The following is a 25295-nucleotide window of genomic DNA, read 5'->3' on the forward strand; positions in this document are numbered from 1 at the left end:
CGACCAACATGTATGGTTACTAAACTTTTTATACTCTCTATCTTTTTCCTCTTTTTGGTCGGAGATGTTTTTGAAAGTAGTCTATCTTCGGGTAGGGTTAAGGATGTCTACATTCTAACTCCCCCAAACACGACTTTTGCCGGATTAGGTACCGTTGTTGTTAGTATGTAATTTGTTGTCGACACGTTATAGTTTTTGATATGGAGATAACAACATATTCATAAAGATAAACATTAGTATATAAAGTCGATTAGGTGATAAAAAAAGTAAAACTAACTACCATAAATCAGTGGTAGATATAGAATTAAAAATCAAAAGAGGTAGAATACAATCAATCATTTTTTATATTAATTTTATAAGGTTACAAAAAAAAATGTAGAAAAATAAATAACATAGGGCCTAATATAAAAAAAAAGTTTTTAAGGTTACAAAATAATATGTAAAAAAATAAATAACATAGGGCATAATATAAAAAACTATATTTTTAAAAATAAAGAAAAATAATTATGACATCATAAATTTGTAAAAAATAGCTTAAGAAAAAATTTGAGCATGTCCCATAAGAAAAAAAGTTCTAGAAACAATTTTGTTTTATCTATACTATATTATAAAATGAATAGCCTTTTCTATTTTTGGTAATGTTGAAAATATGTAATATTTTCACTTGGTACCCCTTAAAATATTTTTACATAAACTATCTCCTTAACATTAATGATTAAATTACACTATCAATCCTTTATGTTTTAAAATATGTCTATTAACTCTTTACATCAATTATATACACAACTCAACGTCGCTTCATCAACAACCGTCGCCCAACCATCAAACCATCGCCGCCACGACTACCGCTGCATCGTGCGGGGACCGTGCTATTTATATAAGAGATTTTCAAACTAAAAAATGTAAACCAGAAGGATGATTTATGCAATTCACTACAATTAAAATATAGTTTTGTTACACCACCGGAGAAGATACCTTCACCACCAACAAATAACAGCAAAAAACAATTCCACCGGAATAAACAATTAACAAAACCATTTTTTTATATTAAAAATGGCATCTCTTTCATTTTCACTGTCAAATTCAGCAAACCCTAATCACTTAACACAATTTTCCAGCCGTCACGTTTCCACCACTTTAAGTTTCTCTGGCCGTTATCTATTAACCAGGAGTTTGAAATTAACGTCGCCGGGGAAGATATACCGGAGAGCTGCCGTGCGGATGACGTCAGACTCTCACTCGTATGACGTCATAGTAGTTGGAGCTGGAATAATAGGATTGAGCATTGCTAGGCAGCTTTTGAATGAATCGGATTTGTCTGTTGCCGTCGTTGACGCCGCCGTCCCTTGTTCCGGTGCTACCGGTGCAGGTGCATTTGCTATTTTTATTCCTTAAATATTGTAAACAATGTGTAAAAGGAAAGGATAAAAAGTCAACAACTTAATTGATAAATCATTATATATGTGACATATAGATATAGATACAGATTTAAGTTCAAAACAAACATACTATTATGACTTACTGTATTAAGGCATTTAGTTATTAAGTCAATTAATTGCACAAGTGGTGTTTGAGTTTTAGATTCATTTTGAAATGGAAAATGATAAATCCTCCTAACTAAATAGCTTAAAAATCCTCCTAAAGTAGAAAGTGACATGTGGTATTCACTAATTCTCTTTCTTAATCTTGTCGCCTGATTTTTCCACATATCATCGTCAAATAGTTAGGAGAATTTTTAGACTATTTAGGTAGGAGGATTAATCACTTCCCGACAATTTTTTGGCAATGCTTATTTTTTGATGAATAGTGTCATAATTATTGTGATTTGTTTTAGAATCTATTAGTCTAATTACTCGTATTGGGTTTATGAATTGGTCTTAGGACAGGGGTATATATGGATGGTACATAAGGTTCCAGGAAGTGAGAAATGGGATTTAGCAATGAGAAGCCGTAAGCTATGGGAGAAGTTTGCTGACGATGTCAAGTCTCGTGGATTGGATCCTGAACAGGTTCTTGGCTGGAAAAAGACAGGTGCTTCTTATACTTATGCTGCTTTTGATAATTTTTATATTTTGTTAAAAAATATATGGTTATTGTTCTTTATATATGCCGCTTGGCCATTTTGGTAAAGAAATTCAGATTATCATCAACCATCTCCAAGTATAAGATATCCTGAAAGTCTCAGAAGAGACATACTGGGTAAATATCCTGGGATGGCAAATGGCCACGGAATGCCGTACATTAGAGCCAAAGGCTCTACTTTCCCCGGGTAGCCTGAACAGAGATCCATCCTGATTCACCTTTTTTTTTAGTTTCTAAAAATTCAGGTTAGATAAATTATATTAACAGATTCGTATTCTACATGATCAGGAAGCCTGTTGGTTGGTAGAACGTTGCAAGAAATGGCATCCTTGAAGGAAAAGGTAGATCAGCTATCAAAAGCCGGTCTTAAGGCAGAGCTTTTGTCTACCACCGACTTACAGGAAGTTGAACCTGCACTTGTGATCGGGGAAGAAGGTGCGGCAGCCTTTCTACCTGATGATTACCAACTTGATGCACGGCGTTCAGTTGCATTTATAGAAAAGGTACCCAGGAAAAAAAATTATAGAGAGGTGGAGGGTTCGAGTCCCAAAGTGGACAAACTTGTACATAATCATGTAGTGTGTGAATATCTACCTTTATAAAAAATGATGGACACAATGTATGGTATAGTTCCATTTCTAGATGTAATGGTCAGCATGTCCTGCAGGAGAACAGGATGTTTGCAACTAAAGGAAGGTATGGAGAATATTATAATCAGCCCGTGACTGGGTTGTTAAGGTAATATGCTAAATATTTTGTTTGAGTTTTTTTTTAAAGGCAAATTTATACACCTATTTATAGTCGGTCCATGATTTGACTTGAACCCAATGGGAGATGTTTTACTGAAGTTAAGTTGAAGAAGTTGTGAACTTCTATTAAAGAGGTGGACATATTGTCGTTATATATGATGAATCTTTTTTAGGTCTGGTAATGGGAAGGTTGAAGTGGTTCAGACTTCGAAGAATTTATTGTATAGCAAGAAGGCCATAATAATATCCACTGGATGCTGGACAGGCTCTTTGATGCAAGACCTGATTCGGGATTTGGACATCGAATTTGATATGCCAGTAAAACCTCGAAAGGTTAGAGTCCTCGGATAGGTCTGATAAACTTTTAAGCTTCATTTTAATTTTCTACTGAGTTTTAAAAAAATATTATATGGGTCTGAATGTCTAATGGAGGTTTCTTTGTGCATATCATGGATACTGATATCTTATAGAAACAAATTCTGCTATATATATAGAATTTCTTTATTTTATAGACTTGCTATATATATATATATGGGGGAAGTGAATGTGTGAGACAACACCACCCAACTTGGGTGAAAAACCCCTCACATTTTGATTTTTTATTCCATAAAAACCAGGGGGCCATCATTTATTCATTAATATTAAAGTATAATATGTGAGAGATTTTTTACCCAACTTAGGTGTGTGACAACCCCACACTCACTTTTCCCTATATATATATATATATATATATATGGGAAGAGTGAAGGTGTGAGACAACACCACCCAACTTGGGTGAAATCCTACTCACATGATAGTCTTTTAATCTATAAATATATAATGCATAAATAATGGACCCCATGATTTTTATGGATAAAAAAATTAGCATGTGAGAGGGATTTCACCCAAGTTAGGTGCCTAACAGCACCACCTTCACTTCCCCCTATATATATATATATATATGGGAAAAGTGAAGGTGTGAGACAACACCACCCAACTTGGGTGAAATCCCTCTCACATTCTAATTTTTTAATTTATAATATATAATGCATAAATAATGGGCCCCCATGATTTTTCCCATATTAAAAAGTTAGCATGTGAGAGGGATTTCACCCAACTTAGGTGCCTAACAACACCACCTTCACTTCCCCAGTATATATATATATGTATGTATAGACTTGCTATATACTTGCTGGGGTGGGATAAATTGAGTCCAGCTTAATTTGAGTCCAAAAATGGTCCATGTAACTTACACATGTGTAAGTTGTGATGGCGATGGTCGCCGTCGCCGGAAAATCATGGTGGTGGTCGGAGATGATGGTGGTGGTGGTAGGAGGTGGTTGGAATTTGAGGAGATGGAAGAAAATCAATGGACTCAAATTGGACTCAAAATAAGCTGGACTCATTTTATCTTTTCCTTAGACTTGCTATATATATACATATATATATATATATATATATTCTTTTTTGACCTAGATGATTACTCTTTGCTATCAGGGTCACTTGTTGGTAATAGAGAACTTCAATTCCTTAAAACTGAATCATGGTCTAATGGAGGTTGGCTACGTTGGTCATCAACATTTCACTTTTAAACCAAGTGATGTTGATGCCGACACTTTATCTGTATCAATGACCGCTACCATGGATACCTCGGGAAATCTTGTTCTTGGTACGTCTTTTGTATTTAAAGTTTCCTCTTTACCTTCCAATATTCTAATTCACATACTTTCTTGTTGCATGAATTTAGTAAATGTCAACCTTATGATTTTAACTACATTGTTTTCAGGAAGCAGCCGACAATTTGTTGGATTCAGCACGGAAATAAACGAGCACATCATCAATCAGATATTGGAACGTGCCAAGGAGTTCTTTCCTTCTCTAAAAAAATTGTCACTCACAGATTTGGAGAAAAGTAGAGAAGTCAGGGTTGGGCTAAGACCCTTCAGTAAGTATGCATTGTAATTTGGCCGATTGAAGTCATTAGGCTGGCACTAGAGGCGGGGGACTAACTAGATTAGGCTACCCGAAAGACGGTGTCCATAATTCTTGAATTTTTGGTAAAACAGTTAATTTGTCAAATATGGTTACAAATCTGTTAATATCCATCTTAAAAAATTGTAATGCAAGTCTTTTAATGTTTTGGAAGGTTTTATGCATTAACATTACACTCATGATCCATTTGACGGATATCCGTTCTAGTTAGTTTTCTTTATTTGACTAGTTTGACCCATGAGAGATGATACAGAAAACAAATCAACTCACTCATATGTAAATGGGTTATAATTGCCACCTCTAGGTTTCATGATAATCTCAAGGCTCTAATAGTGTCACTTTAGTAATTTGTTAAATTCATGAATTTTTCAGTGCCTGGTGGAAAGCCTATGATTGGTCATGTTCCTGGATTGTCAAATGTTTTTGTAGCTGCAGGCCATGAGGGAGAAGGATTGGCTTTGGTATGTCATTCATACTTCTTTAAACCCACTTTTGAATTAACACTATCGATCATGCAACGCAACGTTTAAACCTCTCTTCAACTTTAAATTTAGTAAATACATTAGACTTGAAGCCAGTTTCAAGTGACTATTTTAGCGATCATCTCATTTGAAATCTCAATAGATTTACATACAAGTCAAATAATGGAGTGTAGATTTACATACAAGTCAAATAATGGAGTGTAATATGTAATATATTTTGGGTTATCAACAGGCCCTTGGAACTGCTGAAATGGTTGCCGATATGGTTCTGGGCAATCTTAGCAAAGTTGATAACACACCCTATGCGCCATCGCACTTGAAACAGGTGAAGTTGGAGATATCTTGACTGACTTTATTAAACTTGAAGCCATCTTCCACTCTATAAGCTCTCTCAATTTTAGTTTTGAACAATACATCATGTTTCTTGTCAAGCTAATGATAGACGTACATGCACTGATGGTATTATTTATTTTAGTTTTGAAAGTATAGTTTATTAAAGAAAAGAATTCACATCATCTTCTTTTGGTTTTCTGACAGCCGGCATGAGCTCCTGTATTTTGAAATATGCTGTCAAGGAGACAATCTTTTTTATGAGAAACCATCTGGTTCACTAAATAATATAAAAGAAGCTACTATTGTAATGGATGGATGGTTCTTAGTACCATCTCCACAAAGGCGTGAGCTTTTAGCATCTCGTTGCGTTTAATGATACTCTAAGTCATGGGGCCTACATGTCTCTACGCTTGTGTGAAACGGTTAGTTAAAAGCGTACTGCTTTTCATGAAGTTTCAGCTCTTATCCTGGGGGAGTTGTGTTGGGTTATTTTGAGGATTGAAAACTATATCTGGTTAAATAATTCTGAAAGCCAACAAATGATCAAGCAGCTACATCATAATTTGTTGTTTTCAAGTTCTTGAAGATTTTGTGTATAGGTTCAGCTACATGCACACTTTCTTCTGAATATTAAAGGTTGTTTTGGAGCCAAATATAGCAAAACTCTTGGGTGTGGAATTTTGATGATTGAAACTATGTTTATGTTAGAATATGAACACATACATAACCATATAATCACGAGTAAGCGCAACGAAAGAAAACGAAACATATATGCAATCAAATTAATTAACAAAGACTAGAATTGAGTCGTGTACTTTATGCAAGCTCCAATAAAAATAATAATAACAAGATTATTATTAGTGCTTAGGGTTTAAAGCAAAACCCCACTACGATCGTACAGACACCCCGAACAACGTATGCTAGTACTCGATCACAAACCAAACAAACCTTTTGCTTAAACCTTCAACTTCAAAGTCGAAACCCCTCTTAGAAGAAGGAATTTCGGCCACTTCAAAGCAAGGAAGAAAAAGGAGAGAATTTGCTTATGTGAAAAAGTATGTCTAACAACCAAAACCTAGAATTAAGCCCTCTATATATAGGGGTTAATTAGGTTAAACAATCTTGGAAAACAAGTTAGACAAAGGCTTACAAGGCCTTTGTCATGGCCGGCCCCTTTAGTTTTAGGGCCCAAATCCATTTTTCAATTTTCATATTTTAATCCTTCTTTTTAACTAATTAAATATAATTAACCCTTTAGTTATGTTTAATTAATTATTTCGTGATCAAACTAATTAATATATTACTTTAATATATCAATTAATATTATCGAGTAACCGTGTCATTTCGTGTGACCCCATAGGCTTAAATTATTCTCGGACATGCGATTTATAATAAAATGATCACACTGGACAGCTCCCACTTGAGCATGTTATTATAAAGGCAAAAACATTGGTTGGCGTCTAGCAACACTCCAATGCTCCCGGAAATATTTAAGAATAGATTCTTAAATTTGCCAAGTTGAAATGATTTAGTCTTTAATATCCCTTTGTTCAGATGCCCTTGTTAATTATGAATATGGATCAATGTCATTTCATAATTTAACGATTATGTTTTCTCATTTGTATAATTAATTAAGATTACCAAATTAGTCAAGACAACTTCTTGAGTTCATTTGGGTGTGGCCACACAAACATCTTCAATTAATTAACGAGGGTGCCAAATGGTATCATACTTCAGTTGTAAATTGAAGGAACAAATCCTGTATTGACTACAGGTGTCTGGCCATGTCGTTTCTTAACATTTCTGAAAATAGCCCTTTATTAGTGCCTTGTTCAGGACAGTTAGGAACTATATCAAGAAATGCAATCCACACATGCATAACTCACTTGTATCTCAAGTCAAAGGATAAATAAAGTAACCATTTCACGAATTTCATTTAATGACGCCGATCCATAAAATGATAATTCGTTCTGTGGGGTAAGTCCAATATTCACCTTTTGAATATCATGTGAGTTTGGTACGATCCACCATCTTCAAAATATTCCCTTAAATATTTTCACCAATCTCTCACAATTGTCTTACTTTAATTATATTCCCATATAATTAATCGACAATAGACATTTTAGAATGTTTAACTAATATTCATGGATTTAAACATGCAAAATATAGGACACAATTATTATAAAAATGAAACCACTTATACCACGTATAAAAATTCATTTATTGAAAATAACAATTGTTTAACATCCCATTATCCAAATACCAATCACAGATTTACATGATATAACTTAGCAATAACCTATGCTCACGACATACTTATTGACCTTTCCTTTTAACAATGTCTTTGTAAAAGGATCCGCTAAGTTATAATCTGTGTGAACTTTGAGTAATTTGATTTCACGCAATTCGCTTTGCTCACGAACGTAGTGATATCTTCTCAGGTAATGTCTGACACCTTTCTGAACCTTAGGTTCATTGGCAATGATAATTTCTCCTGAATTATCACAGTACAGTTCCATAGGTGTGTTATTTGAGGATTATCATATAAATCCAAAAATAAACTTTCTAATCCAGACAACCTTCATGTCATCTTCTCTGAGACGACAATATACTCAGTCTCTGTCACATCCATAGCAACTGTGGTTTGCTTTTAGCTTAAAGCATTCCATCGTGTCTTCATTTAAAATGAAGACGTATCCCGACTGATATTCTTGATTCATCTTCATCAGTCATGAAATCCAACATCACAAATTCTATTACAATTTGAATTTTGATCAGGATTTCAACCATACACCAAAAATGTACCTAAGAATACTTTTCACAGTAGTTCACTGATCCACTACGGGATTTTGCTGATATCGGCTAACAATATTTTGAGAGAAACACAACTTCAGGTCTAGTGCATCTTTCCGCGTACATGATAGATCCCACCGCCGAAGCAGAAGGAACTCTTTGCACACGCTCCACCTTTTCAGGTGTAGAAGCACCATTCTTGCTAGATAAATTAAGTCCTTCTTGCATAGGCAAATTCACGCGCTTAGAATTTTCCATCTTGAATCTCTTCAAGATCTTATCTATATACGCACTTTGACTTGATCCGATCAACTGTTTACTTCTATCTCTATAGATTTTGATTCCAAGTATGAATGCTGCTTCACCCAAGTCTTTCATAGAGAAACACTTTCCAAGATAAGATTTAACGTCTTTCAACATTGGAATGTGATTTCCTATTATCAATATGTCATCGACATATAAGACAAGGAAAGTAACATTACTCCCACTAGCTTTGCGATATACACATGGCTCATCAGGATTCTGAACAAAATCAAACTTTTTGATCTCTTCATCAAACCTTTTATTCCAACTCCTTGATGCTTGCTTTAGTCCATAAATGTACCTTTGAAGTTTGCATACTTTTTTGGGATATTTAGGATCGACAAAACCTTCTGGTTGTACCATATAGACTTCCTCGTCTGGAAAACCATTTAAGAAAGCGGTTTTGACATCCATTTACCATATTTCAAAGTCATAGTACGCAGCTATGGCTAAGATAATCCTAATAGCTCTAATGTCCGCAACCGGAGAAAAGTTTTCCTCATAATCAACTCCAAAGAGTTGAGTATAACCTTTTGCCACAAGACGAGCTTTATAGGTGTGTATATTTCCATCCATGTCGGTCTTCTTCTTGAAGATCCACTTGCACCCAATGGTTCTACCATTTGGTGGAAGGTCAACCAAGCTCCAGACTTGATTGTCTTTCATGGATTTCATTTCCACATTCGCAGCTTCAAGCCATTTGTCAGATTTCGGATCTGATAATGCAGCATTGAAATTAGGAGGTTCATTCAAATCTCCTACTACGTGTTCTTCAGACTCAATCATAAGATTTAATCTATCACGAGCACGTATTGTCCTTGAGGACCTACGAAGTGGAATCGCTTCATCTTCAACTTGAAGTTCATCTTGAGATTCATCTCTTTGAACATCCCCCCCCCCCCAAGTTGAAGATTTGCCAGTACTTACAGAAGTTGACTCATCTTCTTGAGTTTCATCAAGTTCAACAATCCTCCCACTGTCCTCTTGAGATAAGAGTCTCCTTTCAAGGAACTCACCAAATCAAAAAACTTTGACAATGTTTCCGGTAGGAAAGTAGAAGTATTAACCCATCGTTTCCTTTGGGTGTCCTACAAAGATGCACTTGACAGATCTGGATTCAAGTTTGTCAGGCGTGTCTCGTTTCACGAGTGCCTCACATCCCCAGACCTTTAAGTAAGACAACTTAGAAACACTTTCCATGCCACAATTCATGCGGTGTCTTTTCAACCGTCTTGGTTGGAACCATATTGAGAATGCATGCAGCAATCTCTAGAGCATAATCCCAAAATGAAATGGGAGAGTCTTAAGGTTCATCGTTTATCTTACCATGTTCAACAAGGTTCGATTTCCCCTTTCACATATACCCTTATATAGGAGTAAGTTCTTGGATAAATCCACAAGCTTTTAGATGATCCTTAAACTTTTGGCTTAAGTACTCTTCATCTCGATCCGAACGAAGAATCTTGATGGTTCTTTTGAGTTGATTCTCTACTTCATTTTTAAATACTTTGAATGTTTCAAAGACTTCATGTTTATGTTTAAGCAATTAAACATAACCATAATGACTGAAATCATTCATAAAAATGATGAAGTAGCTAGCCTTTCCTTGACACATGCCTAAATGGGCTACATACATCTGAATGTAGTAGTCCAAGTAATTCCTTAGCCCTCTTCGGTTTTATGCGGAAAAGGTATTCTTGTCATTTTGCCGAAACCACAAGGCATGCATTTGTCAAATGATATCATTTGATTTAACGATCTTTTGTCAAATGATTCATCATTTGATTTTAAGATCCCTTCAATTTGAAGTATGCATTTCTTGCTAACGACAACACATTTATCAAATGATTCATCATTTGATTTCAAGATCCCTTCATTATGAAGATTTCCGATGTGTTTCTTGCTAACGACAATCCCAAAAAACACGCAATTTATCAAATGATTCATCATTTGATTGCAAGATCTCTTCATAATGAAGATTTCCAATGCGTTTCTTGCTAATGATAACGTCAAATCCATGCATTTATCAAATGATTCATCATTTGATTATAAGACACCGTCCCTTTGAAGTCTTTAAATGCCTTTCTTGACAAAATTAAACAAGATGACTATGTCAAAGATAATCAGAGTCCAAGTTAAACTTGACTCTTTGCTATTAAATTATTATTTGTATAACAACGCATATAATTCAATTTTGAAGGTACTTGAAGCACTTGCCGAACCAGCTTGCTTCTTCTTCACATTCAACTCAGCTAGATACTTTAGCCGTATGCTCCTTTTGCCAAAAGGGTCTTTTAAGGTTTTGAGACAAACACAATTTGTTTTCTCTTACCAAAAATCTTGCCCTTAGCTTACGGTTGTTTTGCTTTCTGGACCTTTCCCCCTTGATCCTAAGAACTTGGGATGTAGCAGATTTCCTTGGAAGCTCTTTCTCATATTCAATTAACATGACATGAAGTTTAGCTGTGGTTTTACTCATGCTATGCATATTATAATTACGCACGAACTCCTAAAACCCCCCTTTTTTAGGTTCATGCCATATGATAAGCATAGTTTAACCTTTCCAATTGCCCATGAGTACCTCTTCAACTAGAGTACTTGAGGACTAACCGATGTTCCATGCTCGTGTCGCAAGTCATGAAGTTGATCAACTAGGTCAAACAACTCCACTCCGGCTTGCTTTTAGTATAAAGACTTGAGTTCAGTGAGCATATCACATGGAAATGAATGCTCAAATTGCTTTTGAAGGTCGGCATTCATGCTTTCCAACATTAAACAAGCAACCTCATTGTGTCTATCATACCGAGCGTTGTATGCAGCCAACTTTCAAGTTGAAGCATTCGCTCCCGGAACAACGGTGTCTGCTCATCAATGACTTGAACCCAGTCATTGAAGTTTGGCTCCAGAAAGTCTTTTCCTTTCTAGCATCGACCTGAAAGCCGATTGGTATATGTTTTGAGAAGAATTTGTTGTTGCCATCTTCAAAACAGACAAAAGTTCAATTATCGGTATTTTGATAATTTATCCTTAAGAAATGTAATTTACCCTTGTTAAATTCATCTAACAAATTACTTTCACTAAGGCTAGGATCCAACTTGACATACAATCATTTCATCAGTTGATCTGCTAGAAATGACGGTATTCAAAAGGTAATCGAGAATCGATAATTGCATTCATGCAACTCCTAGAATTATGGGACTTACAATAACACTGTAAAGGGGTATTAAGTGTTTTGTAAACATGTTTTGTCCCATCTTATGCCACGGGTTAAGGTCTCACCTCTTAACTCGTTTTAAGTCGCCCAATTAAGAACATGTAGATAGTCCACCGCTGTCTCACAACGAGTGGTAATCTACCTTGAAGAGATACAATTCACCTACGTCTCACGTAGAGCAAAAAGCACTGGCAAGTGTTCTTAGCAAAGTGGGTGACATTGACTTAACTTTAAATGGGTAATGCATTTGATGTGAATCAAAAGTTTATGTTTGAAGACTCATGCATAATCTTCGAAACATAATATTTAATAAAATCATTTGTATAGTCTTACAACACAAGAGAGCTCGGTAGCTCCATTTGAAAGCACAAAGAAGCGCAAGGGCAAAGGTTTGCGATGAACGCAATTAAAAACCCGCCCTTTTAGAAGGCTAGCGCACTCCGACTTATACCTCTCTTAGAGTTTGTTCAAATGGGTGAGCCGGTGTATCTCAAGGTTGCAAGACTCCAATTTTATTAATGAAATCTCTATTTCGATAATTCTTAGTCAAGTTTATTTCAAAAACCAATTTTTGCATCACCTTTATACAACTTATAAACAATACAAAAATTAATAAACTTACTAATTTTCGAACTACTTAATCAAGTAACAAGTTAAGGTAGGCCACCTAAACATGGTCACTATGGTTCATGCATATGTTTAAACCCGGCTCCCCCTTCCGGAAAAGAGGACCACATGCATCAAGTTACCTTGATTGCGTAAGCCTTTAAACAATAAAACAATTAGCACATAAACACATAAAACATGCTGACTGGAAATTTCCAGTAGCTTCACGACCAGTTTGAGCCTGTTTCTGGTCAGATTCAGATTTCGACCAGAACTACAAAGTTGTAGCCCTATGAGTCGAAAATATACAGTCCGAATTTGGGCTTCTAACTCATTACCGATTAAAAGATATGAAATTTTTAGTAAACTGTCGCAAACCAGAAAATTTACACGGAAAATTCACATTGTCACATAATTATCTAATAATCAACCCTAATTATTGGATCATCATGCTTTGCAAATATATCTCTATATATCCAGTAAAATCACAATAAATTTTGCATGAATTTCTTGTGATTTTACCATTATTTAACAACTTTAAATAATCAAGATACACATAATTATGCAATTCATCACATAAATCATGTCAATTCACAATTCAAAACTTGCTTGAGGGTTTCAATTTCCATTGAATGAGGTTGAAAATTTAATTAAACAAAAACCCTAATTTTTGTTTAATCAAGATCCTATTTAATTAATTAAAATAAGAAAAACAACCTTTTAATTATTTAACAATTAATTGAAATCAACCAACCCTTAAACCCCCCTTCAAGTTTTGATCTTTGTAATTAATAGATCACATATGTGGCTCGTGATACCACTGTTAGAATATGAACACATACATAACCATATAATCACGAGTAAGCGCAATGAAAGAAATCGAAACATATATGCAATCAAATTAATTAGCAAAGACTAGAATTGAATCGTGTACCTTATGCAAGCTCCAATAAAAATAATAATAACAAGATTATTATTAGTGCTTAGGGTTTAAAGCAAAACCCCTTTACGATCGCACACTAGACACCCCGAACAACGTATGCTAGTACTCGATCACAAACCAAACAAACCTTTTGCTTAAACCTTCAACTTCAAAGTCGAAACCCCTCTTTGAAGAAGGAATTTCGGCCACTTCAAAGCAAGGAAGAAAAAGGAGAGAATTTGCTTATGTGAAAAAGTATGTCTAACAACCAAAACCTAGAATTAAGCCCTCTATATATAGGGGTTAATTAGGTTAAACAATCTTGGAAAACAAGTTAGACAAAGGCTTACAAGGCCTTTGTCATGGCCGGCCCCTTTAGTTTTAGGGCCCAAATCCATTTTCCAATTTTCACATTTTAATCCTCCTTTTTAACTAATTAAATATAATTAACCCTTTAATTATGTTTAATTAATTATTTCGTGATCAAACTAATTAATATATTACTTTAATATATCAATTAATATTATCAAGTTACCGTGTCATTTCGTGTGACCCTGTAGGCTTAAATTATTCCCGGACATGCGATTTATAATAAAATGATCACACTCCAACAGTTTAAACATTGAGAACATTGTTTTGTTGCTGATTGTTAGTTTGTTGCTGATGAATATTTCAGGATTATCAGGTTGTTCATCAAGGTTTAATCTGCTGGTACTTTATTTGTTTTGTGATCTTTGGTTTTAGTCTCTTTTCGGCCTCTGGTAGAACTTTCTTCAAGTTGAAGCAACAGTTAATTTTTTTTTAAAAGCTTTCTTACAACAAAATTTTATTTATCTTGCTTTTTAAATCACATCATCTTTAATTTTTTTAATTTTTTAATAAGTGTTTTTAATATTGAATAAACCTTATTATTTGAGAACTATTGTAATATTAAATATAGTATGGATATTTACTTCCATATTAGAGTTATCATAATTTCTAGAATGTTCTATTTCTTAGCCTATAAATACAAGGCTATATATTGTAACCCTAAGTGTAATCCTTATTAATACAAATATACAATCACCTATTCTCCTCTCTTAATTCTTCTTCTATTCTATCTTCATGTTATCAGAAAGGCTCAAAACCCTAAAATAAAATAAAAATAATTATTTCGACTTTGGCAACGGAATTCGTATGCGAAATCAATTACTATCCAACTGCTATTAAATAATAGTAGTATAAACCAATTTATTGGTGGAACATGTATTGGCGTACATTGGTGTGATGAATTTGAATTATGATCTACGTGAAGGTAAAATTCAAGACATAACCGGTTATATATATTTATGCTTACTTTGATTTGTTTCATAAAATTTTTGTATTTGTTTATCTTATTTATCATTGTGATCTCTAAAGTATCACGATTTTATAACTTTGGGTATGCATTAAAGAACTAATGTTCTTTCGGTATTCACCAAAGTGAATCATAACGTATTACCGTTATGCAGAAGAAATTTAAGGTTTCTTTTTTCTTAAATTTTAAGGTTGCTCGAAGTAATTCATGGTTTCATAACATGAGTTATGCATAAAAGAACCATATGTGTTCTTGATATTCACTAAGGTGAATCATAACTATGGTTATGCATTAGAAACTTAAAGGTTTCCCCAATAATTGTTCTTTCGATATTCACTTAAATGAATCATAACTACGGTTATGCATTAGAAACTTCAATGTTTTCTCATTAATTGTACTTTTGTTATTCACTTAGGTGAATCATAACTACGGTTTTGCATAATAAACTTCAATGTTTCTTCATGAATTATTTTTCGTTATTCACTAAAGTGAATTATAACTACGGTTATGCATAAGAAACTTAAAAGTTTCATCTTATTGGATGTAATCAAAAATAACATGATCAAAGTTATGTTAAAAGATCATGTAGTTCTTTTCTACTCTTTGAAAGCATAAATAATTGTAGCTCATAAAAGTAAATAACAACGGTTATTTACAATGACAATTGAATTCAAGATGAGGCTAATAAACTAAGGTTTATTATGAAAGAGCTACAAGTAACTACATATTCTCCTATTTTATAGTTACAATGAAAAATATTGCAAAGGTGGAAATAATTATTGTTGATATATCGATTTCATCAATCTCCAAATAATCTTAGAGACACAATTAAAGTTGGATAAGACCACTTTGCAAGAGCATGAAAAATTAATGATTTTTCTCCAACATCACCTTCCTGGGGATTTAAAAGAAAATACATAACGATGAAAGACTCGTTGGAATCATGTCAACGCTTAAATATTTAATAGTGAAATGTCCGTTGCAATTATGAGAAATCTCAATGATTAGTTGACAATTATTACAAATCAAAAGCTCTTAATGATTCTTTATAGAGAATCATAACTACATGTTATGTCAAATGGACTAAAATTATTTTTGATTTTGTTGGATCAAAAATTGTATGATTTGCTAATAACATCAGTTTATTATGCAACATGGTTATCGAATACCATGCAATTATGTCGAATACTTGAAAGAATTATCATAACTAGAGTTATATTTATTTGACATGAAGTTGTTTCAAAATTATCCATAGAGAATGATATGGATATGCCATTGATCACTACTACTTGTAGTTCATATACAATAAAGAACAAAAGGTTCTTGTGTGATTCTTTGAACACATTCAAAGCATAAATAACTATAGATTATCGATTTTTTGACATTATTTGTCATTTCAATAAACTACGTCATGTAGTTCAAAAGTTCTTAATGATTCTTCATTCGGAATCATTACAATAAATTATTGTGCAACAATATACAAATTTTGATTTTGTTGGATCAAAGTTTGGTTTGATTATAAATATCTATGTGATTATGTCGAAAAATTGACATAAAATACTATGATGAATTGGCATATCAAAACTTCAAGTTCTTGAAGAAAAGGATCACCAAATTGGTGTGATAATCACGAAGATCAATTATAAGAGCTCAATATGAGAGCACATCAAAATTCATGACAATGGTCATAAGAATTATATGATAATCATAAACATGTGATTCTTCTAAAGACTCGCTATAGTTTGTTGCACATGAAGTTGAAAATTTGTCAAATATAAGCGAGTACAACTTCACATGGATGCTCATGAAGTAGCAATATGATAAAATATTTCTAAAGCCGTTTAACGGTGTGGTATCCATTCACTAAAGTGAATGCAATTACATGCGATCCGAATGATTAATATGTGTCATGGTCATAGAAATCTAAAAATCAATGTGTTTCTTAAGAACACGAGATGACATTAGCAATGATCGACTTCTATATGATCAAATGATCATGAGAGTTTACTTATCATAGTGTTTCTATTATGAACACGAGTTGTCACAATGAGTAACCAAATTACTAGTAACTAAAGAAAAACGACTATATACATTATGTCGTTATTTCACTTCAAAGACATTTATCTATGTATTCAAGATTGTCATATTATTGACATATTGTTGGTTCCTAAAGAGCTACTTCGATAGTTAATATAATTTGATCAAAAGGAACAACATTTAAGAGTAAATGATACACTTTGGTATCATCATTGTATATAAACTATACAATGCAAAATGCACTTGAATCACATATGGTCATAACTAGAAGTTTATGAACCATGATTTCATGATTATTGTTTTGACATGACCGGTTGACCATCCCGAGTCATTATGATGCAAAAGAGAATTTGTAGATTCTTCAAAGTAATGAGTTCATAAGCTCTCAGAAATATCAATTATTCACCAATTGCTTGCCAAGTGGGGACGAATTCCCTTATCTATCTAAAGATGATACAAGAGGATGTATGTGGCCTATACATCTAATATACCATTTAGTTATTCAAAAGCGATGCATCGTCTAAATGGTCATATATCATGAATAACGCAACATGAAGTTTGCGTAAAAAATGGCTTAGCTAATAAGATTGCGAGTATTCGTAAATGGTGGTGAATCTTAAAGCGCTTATTAAGCGTCTATTGCAAATTAAATTATTATGAGAGCAAAACCCTGAATTATATGTTTAGGCAAAGTCATTATACAATATGATCTCGTATCATGCCAACAAAATAAAATAGTTCCTCCTCGTTATCTTGGATATGGTACATATCCTATGACAATGCAAAACGATGTATTTCAAAAGAGGAATATATTCAAGGGGAGAGAAGAAACAATTTAGAATGATTATTGTGTGAGCTTACTAAGGAATATGAACATAAGGTTCATATGGTGATTGAATCAATTGAGTTTGACAATTGACTTACACGCTCACAAAATTAAATAAAGCCATATCCATTTATTTCAATGCTCCAAATTGACCGTATCTCAAAATGATGACTTATATGAGTCTATGGCACGCGCACAAAAGGATATCGGTTCCAAATAAAAAGCCTCGAAAATAGAAAGGAGAAATAAATGTGATGGTCATATCGAGGTGAAGAGACCCAGAAATCTGTCTTAAAGAGACAATAGACATGATGGTTCATGAAGAACCGATGATATTTGAATAATGAAGAGATCTCTTACAAACATATATCATGTCAACTATTGCATTGAATCGAAAGCATGGAATTGAAATAAGATTGATGTCGACAACGATTATATGTGCTATATGAAGCTAAATACTATGCGTGCGAACTTTTAAGAGCATATATGCTATGAGGTGCAGAAATTGAGATACGTTGGTTGAAAATAACAAGATCAGTAATGCTACCAAATATTTAAAGCCTCTTATCGTGCACGAAATTTTTGGACATGAAATCCATACATAAGAATGTGTAGCATACTTTATATAAATCGGTCTTGTGCTAAAGCGAAGTGAGAAATTGATATATTGACGTATATGGTGCAATTGATGTTATAATAGATTTTCGCAAAGACAAAAATATATATCTCCCATGGTTGATCATATTATTAGTAGATTTGAATACCGTGATATACAAATAGTTATTTGTATCTCCTTGCTATCATTAGATCCGGTAAATGGCTTAAAGCTTCACATAGATATAAAATGCTTTGAGCATGAATCATATTTCTGATGATCAACATATGTATGAATGGTTCTTATGGACAATATTGGTTTTGAGATTATTTTGTCATTATATGGCTAAACAAAATATGTGTATGGCACAATTGTCTACATGCAATATCATCAATTGCAAATTGGACATCCAAGGGGGAGATTTATAAATAATTAATAAATGGATGTCAAAATTCATATAACTGAATCTCATGAAGAGATGGATATACTACAACTTAGTGTTGTATTATCTCGAAAAATCGAGCATAAATTGAATGAGACTTTTGTTCATTTATGAAAGTATATTGACGAAAGGTCAAAAAACTTGAATATTGGCAAGGCTTACTCATTAAGTTATTGTCGGTTTTTGAACCGCAAATGGGATGTTGATGTATTTTATTAGTACTAATGATAGTACTGCTGTAACATCCCAAACTTTTTAAGTTTGACTATTTGACCTTCCGTTAGTCAACGTTAAGTTTCGTTAAGTTTATGTGCCCTATATGGGATTATGTGATTAATAGCTTATGTGTTGAAAATTAAATGATCATGATATGTTAAATGAACCTAAGTTAAAGTAAAGTATGAGAGTTAAGTGCTTGATAGTTCGTTAAGACTCCCGGTAAGAAAGTTAAGCTAAGATGCGACGTTTAGAAGTCAAGGGATCAAAGTGTAACATTAGGAGTTAATGGCCAGGGGTTTAAGGGTTAATTAGGCTTCCCTAATTCCCAAAAGTTCTGCATTACATGTGTGAGAAAAACCCCAGCCGCCCCTTCCCTCTTCCATAGCAATTCTTCATCAAATCCCTTCGTTTATTGGTGTTTCGACCAAGTTTCAATAAGATCTCTCATCCTCTTGATCATCTACATGTAATATAGGTGATTTCTCTTTAGTTTGTGATCATATGAACCAATTGTATAGATTTAATTCAGGTCTTAGGGTTTGGAGAATGGATTGGGTTGTTGGTAATCATTTGTGGTTAATTAATCGAGTTTTGATGTTAGGAATGGTTGTTTAATGTAACCTAATGATCCATTTTGTTAACAACTCGTTCATGGAGCAATTGATGGTGCCAAATCACCAGTTAGGTCTTAAAAGAGTCCTTTTTAAGTGTAAAACCCGTTTTTGGAAAAATAGACCAAAAGAGACTAACTACCTGGGATAATAGTCTAGAAATAGACAAAAGTTGAGAATAGTCAAAAAGAGGCTAACTACCTGGGATAATAGTCTCAAAGTAGACAAAAAGAAATAACCTACCCGGGGTAATAGTCAAAAAGAGACTATTATTTGGAATGATGGTAATTAAAGGGTATGCAACTCGTATATAGAGACTGTAGGTCAGTTTGGTCTTGTTACACTCGTTAATTAGTCCTATGTTGATTCTAGGTAGTCAGAAGCACTTAGCAAGCACTATAAGATACTCATAACTGGTTGGTAAGCTGTACCGAGGTAAGATAATATCTTTTGTCACCTGTTGGTACAACAAAACACGTTTTCATAAGTTAAACCTTCCAATTGAATATGTATGTATGTTTTATGTTTATGGGTGATTATGGGAGGTTACGATGGGGTATGATGCTTACCTTTTATGATATATGAAATGTATATGCAGGTTGCAAAGGCATAAGGTAAGTTCCCATGTTACAAAATGATGATATGCTTATGTAAAGTGAATATGTAATGATGACATGATTATGATAGGTGATTATGGAATGATGTTATGATTATGTTATATGATCATGAAGTGATGATATGTTTATGATAAGATTTCATATGTGGTTTGATCACCTAGTCACTAGTCCTTTGATTAGGATTGTCATGTTCACATGCACTTTAAGGGCCCTAAAGTAAAGATGATATGTGATTATAGGTGAAAGTATAGCCTACGTTAATATAAAGTAAAGATAAAAGTGATTAGTTTAGGTGAAAGTGTAGCCTAAATTAATGTAATAAAGAAGTCTCGAGCATATTTAAAGTTGTGTTAAGCTTAACCCGTGCTAGTTGCAAAGCTAGTGCGTACATGGTCACTTGAGTTGCTCCTTGTGGCATAGTTACGTTTGTTTATTCCGGGTGGAGTAACTAACCACCAATGCGTAAAGGCATAAACGGTTTATTCAGTTGGACATGACTTTGTCTTTCCTTAACGACGTCGATGGACCCTTTATTGGTTACCCATCATGTCGGGTGTGAGGACTCCCTGTATGGTCTATGATCGCCTACACACAACCCCACATCTCTATGTAAGTGACATAAGTCACTTAGCCTACGTCTAGGCAAAGAAGCAAAGAAAAGATACGAAGTAAAGAAAGTTGCGTAAGAAAGTTAGGCACACCTAGGATTATGATGTTCCTAATGTGTTATGCTATATGATGCTTATAATGTTTATGATGCTCATGTGATATTAACATATAACGATGATATGATTTTATTAAAATATCTAATCGGCAAACGTTTTCAAATATGTTATTCTTACTTAGCTAATTTATTAGCTAACACTTGCTCTTTGAAAATGTTGTGCCATCAAATTAGGTGAGTTTGGAGCTAGAGAAAGGATAGCTTGGTGAGGATGGGTAGAGACATTAATGACGATAGCATATATGTTCTTGATGCTTAAACTACCCTTAGCCTTTTGTTTGGCTACTTCAGTTGCGATATTATGATTTAAGACTATGTAATAATGCTTGGCATTTATGTTGGTGCCAAGACTTGGATTTTTTTATTATTTCGATGATGCATTTAGTAACACCAAATGTTTTCAAATGTTTCATCCGGTTACGGATGGGCAGATTTATATGAGATCCTTTTCCGCTATTATTAAACGCGGTTAGGTGAAAGTTTTTAAAAATCCAGGTTTTTAAATGACGGGTGTTACAACTACATATCCCCGATATTACATCATTCTATAAATGTGATAGCAATAAATGGCTCCGAATCAACAAGCTATCGTTGGATGAAACTGAAGACCTACTTCGATACATGAGATATGAGATTATTTGATCAAAAGAGTTCACTTGCAAAGATGATTGGATATGTAGATGCTAGAAGCACAGTCACGAATAATTTAGCTTTTCACAAGTGATGATACTACACGATTTCATGGAGATCAAACACTCATTAACATCTATATCATCTAACTATGAAAATGGTCATAGTCAAAGATCAATAATGAAGACACCCAAGAAGAATCTAGCCTCAAGAATAGCAAGTCAAAATTCAACGGTATCATTTGAAGATGTGTATATAGATCAAGTTCAAAAGATGATAAATTCAATCTCAACATATGATCAACAAGACGGTGACACAATCAATCTTCATCAGACCTGATCAAGCAATAACTTGGCAGATTAATGAGTCATTTGTATACAAGATCGACATTTGATATTTTGAAGACGGATATTCAAATGAGGGGGAGTATTATACGCGTGATGTGACTCATTTTATACATATTTCCCACATTGTTTTAGGTCATTTATGCTATGTTATAGTCATTCATACCTATATTTCGATGCTTTATGGTATGTATGAGTGGTTTCAGGTCCATAGCAGGTTCATGGAAGAAAATGGCCAAAAACAACTTAAGAAAGTACATCGTGAAGTTCATGGATGAATTGGGTCGAAGATATAGTGAAAAAGGATGTCAAAATGAAGAAATCTTGATGAAAGAAGCTTAACCCCCGTTATAATACATCTAACGGCCGTTAAGAAGATCAAGGAAATAACATGGCTACTGTAACTGCAGTTACATTTGTCCTAACGGGACTTACAAGCTGGGTCTTAACGGGAGTTACAAGTCTATAACGGCAATTACGCGTATACTTTAAATAAAAACTCTTTTGGACGAATTTTAAAACATCTTTTTCATAGCTTAGAAACCCTAAGTCATATCTTAGCCGTTTTTGGAAGCACCTTTTGAGGGTTTTTCTTGTATTCAGCCATCTTTAAGGATTTCAAGTACGATTGGATTATTTCCGTTATTCGTTTTCATTCCCTTGTATTCGGTAACGATGGATTCTCTTTATTTGATTTGTTATTCGTGTTATATATGAGTGGCTAATCGCCTTTTCATCCATCTTGATGGAGTAAGACAATATGTAAGGATTGCACTATTTTTATAATTCAATTTGATTTGATTTAACATTGTGTCGTGATCTTAGCTTATTAATTCTTTGTTATTTAATTATTGATTACGGATAATTTTTGTACGATCTTAGTGGTAACTTGGGTTGGGTAGAAGTTATTTGGATTGCTTGGTTAAAAGCGATTATTTCTATGATGGGTACGCTAGAAAGTAATTAATAATTAATAAGAATTAACGGGTTAATGGTTGGGTACAATCGATAGACACAATTATTATCTAACATAACCAGAACCATTGTTGAATTAGTAAAGTTATAAAAAGGCGTCTTGGGGTACCAGTCTTAATAATGGAACTAGTTTAAACAAGAGAGTCAAATGAAGTTGTTAACTTGACGGGTATGGGGTTGGCAAATAATTTGAGTCTCGGTTATTTAATCAACTAAATTGAATTTGAACTTCAGCAAACGTGCAATTTTAACATGTTGTCGAGCGAAATCAAGATGGGTGACCTTTAAATTATTGTTTAATACAACAAACTCTTCTTTCGATTAATCCTGAGGGATTACTGACTCATTTCACTAACTACTTGCAACGTGGCAACTCGGCCACAAAACCCCCATTTTCCTGAATCACTTAATTTTTACAATTGCTTACAAAAGTCCTTGTGAACGATTTCGGCTTACCAGTTTTTACTATACTGCATGCGATCAGGTACACTGCCTGTGAGTGTGTAGTAGTCAGTCTTTTAGTAATTCGTGTTTATAAATTTTATTACTAGATTTCACACATCAAGTTTTTGGCGCCGTTTCCGGGGATTTGAAATAAGTAGTTGTGTGTTTTGTGATTCGACCCTCCCTTGCATTCATTTGTGGGGAAGTTATTTGTTTTAATAGATAGATTTTTATTTTTGTTTTTGTTAGTTCCTGGTGCGGTTAACTGTTTTTCTTGTGGTGCATGTGTAGCTGATCTGTTAGTGGATGAACACAAGAGCCTCCGATAGACCTTTAGTGAGTCCTTTATCTAATCCCGAGAAAGCCAGAAGACGCTTAGTAATACCAAACAACACGGAGCCCTCAAAAGCCGACAAAATAGATTCAGAAACTGAAAACCGTGACCAACCGGACATAGACTTGGATCAACACTATTCAAAGAAGGATTCTACGTCCGAAGTTCCATTTAGCACCAAATTCTCTGAAGGTAGTTCGTTGTTCAAAACTGGTGATAGTTCAGAAGAAGAGGATAATCGGGATAACACTCATAAACCAAATTCAATAGTACTTCCTCGAGTAAATCAACCAGTTAGAGCAAGAAGAATGGGTGATCAAGAGCAATCGGTCGACCCCAATAACCGTCTTTACGGTGACCGGAGAAGAAATGTACCAACCAACCGGGGTACTCCCATTCGTCCGTCAACTACCGGGATAAACTTTTCTCTAAGGGTAATCATTTGAAAAGTGTTGAAGAGGAGAAATTCGATGGTGTATCAAACAGTGATCCTTACGCCCATTTAGAAAGGTTTGAGAAAATTTGCAGGTTTTATCATTATGGCGAAGGACAAGATGATGTTGTGAAGCTGGAGCTTTTCCCACTCACTCTTTGTGGGGAGGCTAAAGTGTGGTTGAAAGTACAGCCGGATGATCTTTACACTACGTGGGCTCAACTTCGTGAAGGATTCATTGATGAGTTCTATTCTGTGAGAACTCAAAGGCAACTTGAGAACAAAATCAGAGCTTTCCTTCAAGATGCAGGAGTAGATGTGGTCGATGTTTGGAAGCGTTATAAAGAAATGCTCAGGAATTGTCCAGGGCATAACCTGAATACTGAAGCAATGGTAGACATATTCTATGATGGGTTGCTAAGGAAAACAAAGAGAGAACTTGCAGGTGCATTCGGGGGTAGTTTGAATAATGTGACCCCAAGTGAAGCCTATAAAATCCTCGATGACATGGCAAAGGGGTTCCCTGTTCGTGAAGAAGCTCGAGATAGGAGGCATATTGGTAAGATTGCTGCAAAGCTGGAAAGTGGTGAAGAGTCTAGTTTGGTTGCTGAAGTCAAAGCACTCTCGAAACAGATGAACAAGAGGTTTGACAACCAAGACATGAGGTTTAAAAGCATTGAAAGAGATGTGAAGGTGATTGCTGATGGATGTGACTACTATGGAGACATGCACTATTAAGAAGATTGCCCGGATAAACCGGCCCAGGAAGTCAACTATGTTCAAAATCAGCAAGGGAACTTCAATCAGAATACCGATCATCAGGTACTTCTTTCCCTTCATCTACTTTTAATACTAATAATTCTGGTTTTAGTGGAAACAGGTTCAGCAGATTCAACAGTCACCAGAATGCGAATGCTGAATTAAGAGAGATCATGAAGGATTTGGTAGGAGCTCAGAAAGCAACCAATGAGAAGGTAGAAGAACAGAACAAGAAGATGGTTTCTCAATGGGATGCTATGACTACTAGATTGGACGGGTTGGCTAATAAGCTTGAGCAGAGTACAAAGAGTACTCAAGCAACATTTCAGGATATAGAGGCTAAGCTTGAAAGGCTAAGAACTTCAAACAGGCAGCCCGGTACAACACCGAGCAATACTCAGCAGAATCCTAAGCCTCAGCAGAATAGCCAAGGATCCGGAGCGAAGTACAATCACCTGAATGCTCGAAATGAGCATGTTAATGCGACCACAACAAGAGCAGGTAACACTTATAA

At 34.5% G+C, this 25295-nt stretch overlaps 1 protein-coding gene across 2 annotated transcripts; it reads left to right on the forward strand.

Annotated features, from left to right (window-relative positions):
- The first annotated feature begins 919 nt into the window (after positions 1–919).
- Positions 920–6280, forward strand: LOC122592600 (glycine oxidase). Of its 2 annotated transcripts, none has more exons than XM_043764872.1 (10): positions 920–1369; positions 1882–2031; positions 2371–2585; positions 2750–2820; positions 3005–3164; positions 4308–4479; positions 4597–4755; positions 5175–5263; positions 5517–5609; positions 5822–6280. In XM_043764872.1, the coding sequence occupies exons 1-10, from the start codon at positions 1054–1056 to the stop codon at positions 5828–5830; spliced, it is 1434 nt and encodes a 477-aa protein (XP_043620807.1). In that variant the 5' UTR covers positions 920–1053; the 3' UTR covers positions 5831–6280. The 2 variants fall into 2 exon arrangements, with proteins under 2 accessions (XP_043620807.1, XP_043620808.1); XM_043764873.1 differs by having other exon boundaries at positions 1210–1369; positions 1887–2031.
- The last annotated feature ends 19015 nt before the right edge of the window (positions 6281–25295 follow it).

Source organism: Erigeron canadensis, chromosome 3 (genome assembly GCF_010389155.1).
Source record: "Erigeron canadensis isolate Cc75 chromosome 3, C_canadensis_v1, whole genome shotgun sequence".
In the NCBI taxonomy this organism is placed as follows: Eukaryota; Viridiplantae; Streptophyta; class Magnoliopsida; order Asterales; family Asteraceae; genus Erigeron; species Erigeron canadensis.

Bases quoted from the DNA above. Each gene is read 5' to 3' on its own strand.
- LOC122592600 (XM_043764872.1), top strand. From the start codon at position 1,054: ATGGCATCTCTTTCATTTTCACTGTCAAATTCAGCAAACCCTAATCAC. The intron at 2,586-2,749 runs GTACCCAGGAAA...CATGTCCTGCAG, and splicing joins CAGTTGCATTTATAGAAAAG to GAGAACAGGATGTTTGCAAC. The intron at 3,165-4,307 runs GTTAGAGTCCTC...CTTTGCTATCAG, and splicing joins TGCCAGTAAAACCTCGAAAG to GGTCACTTGTTGGTAATAGA.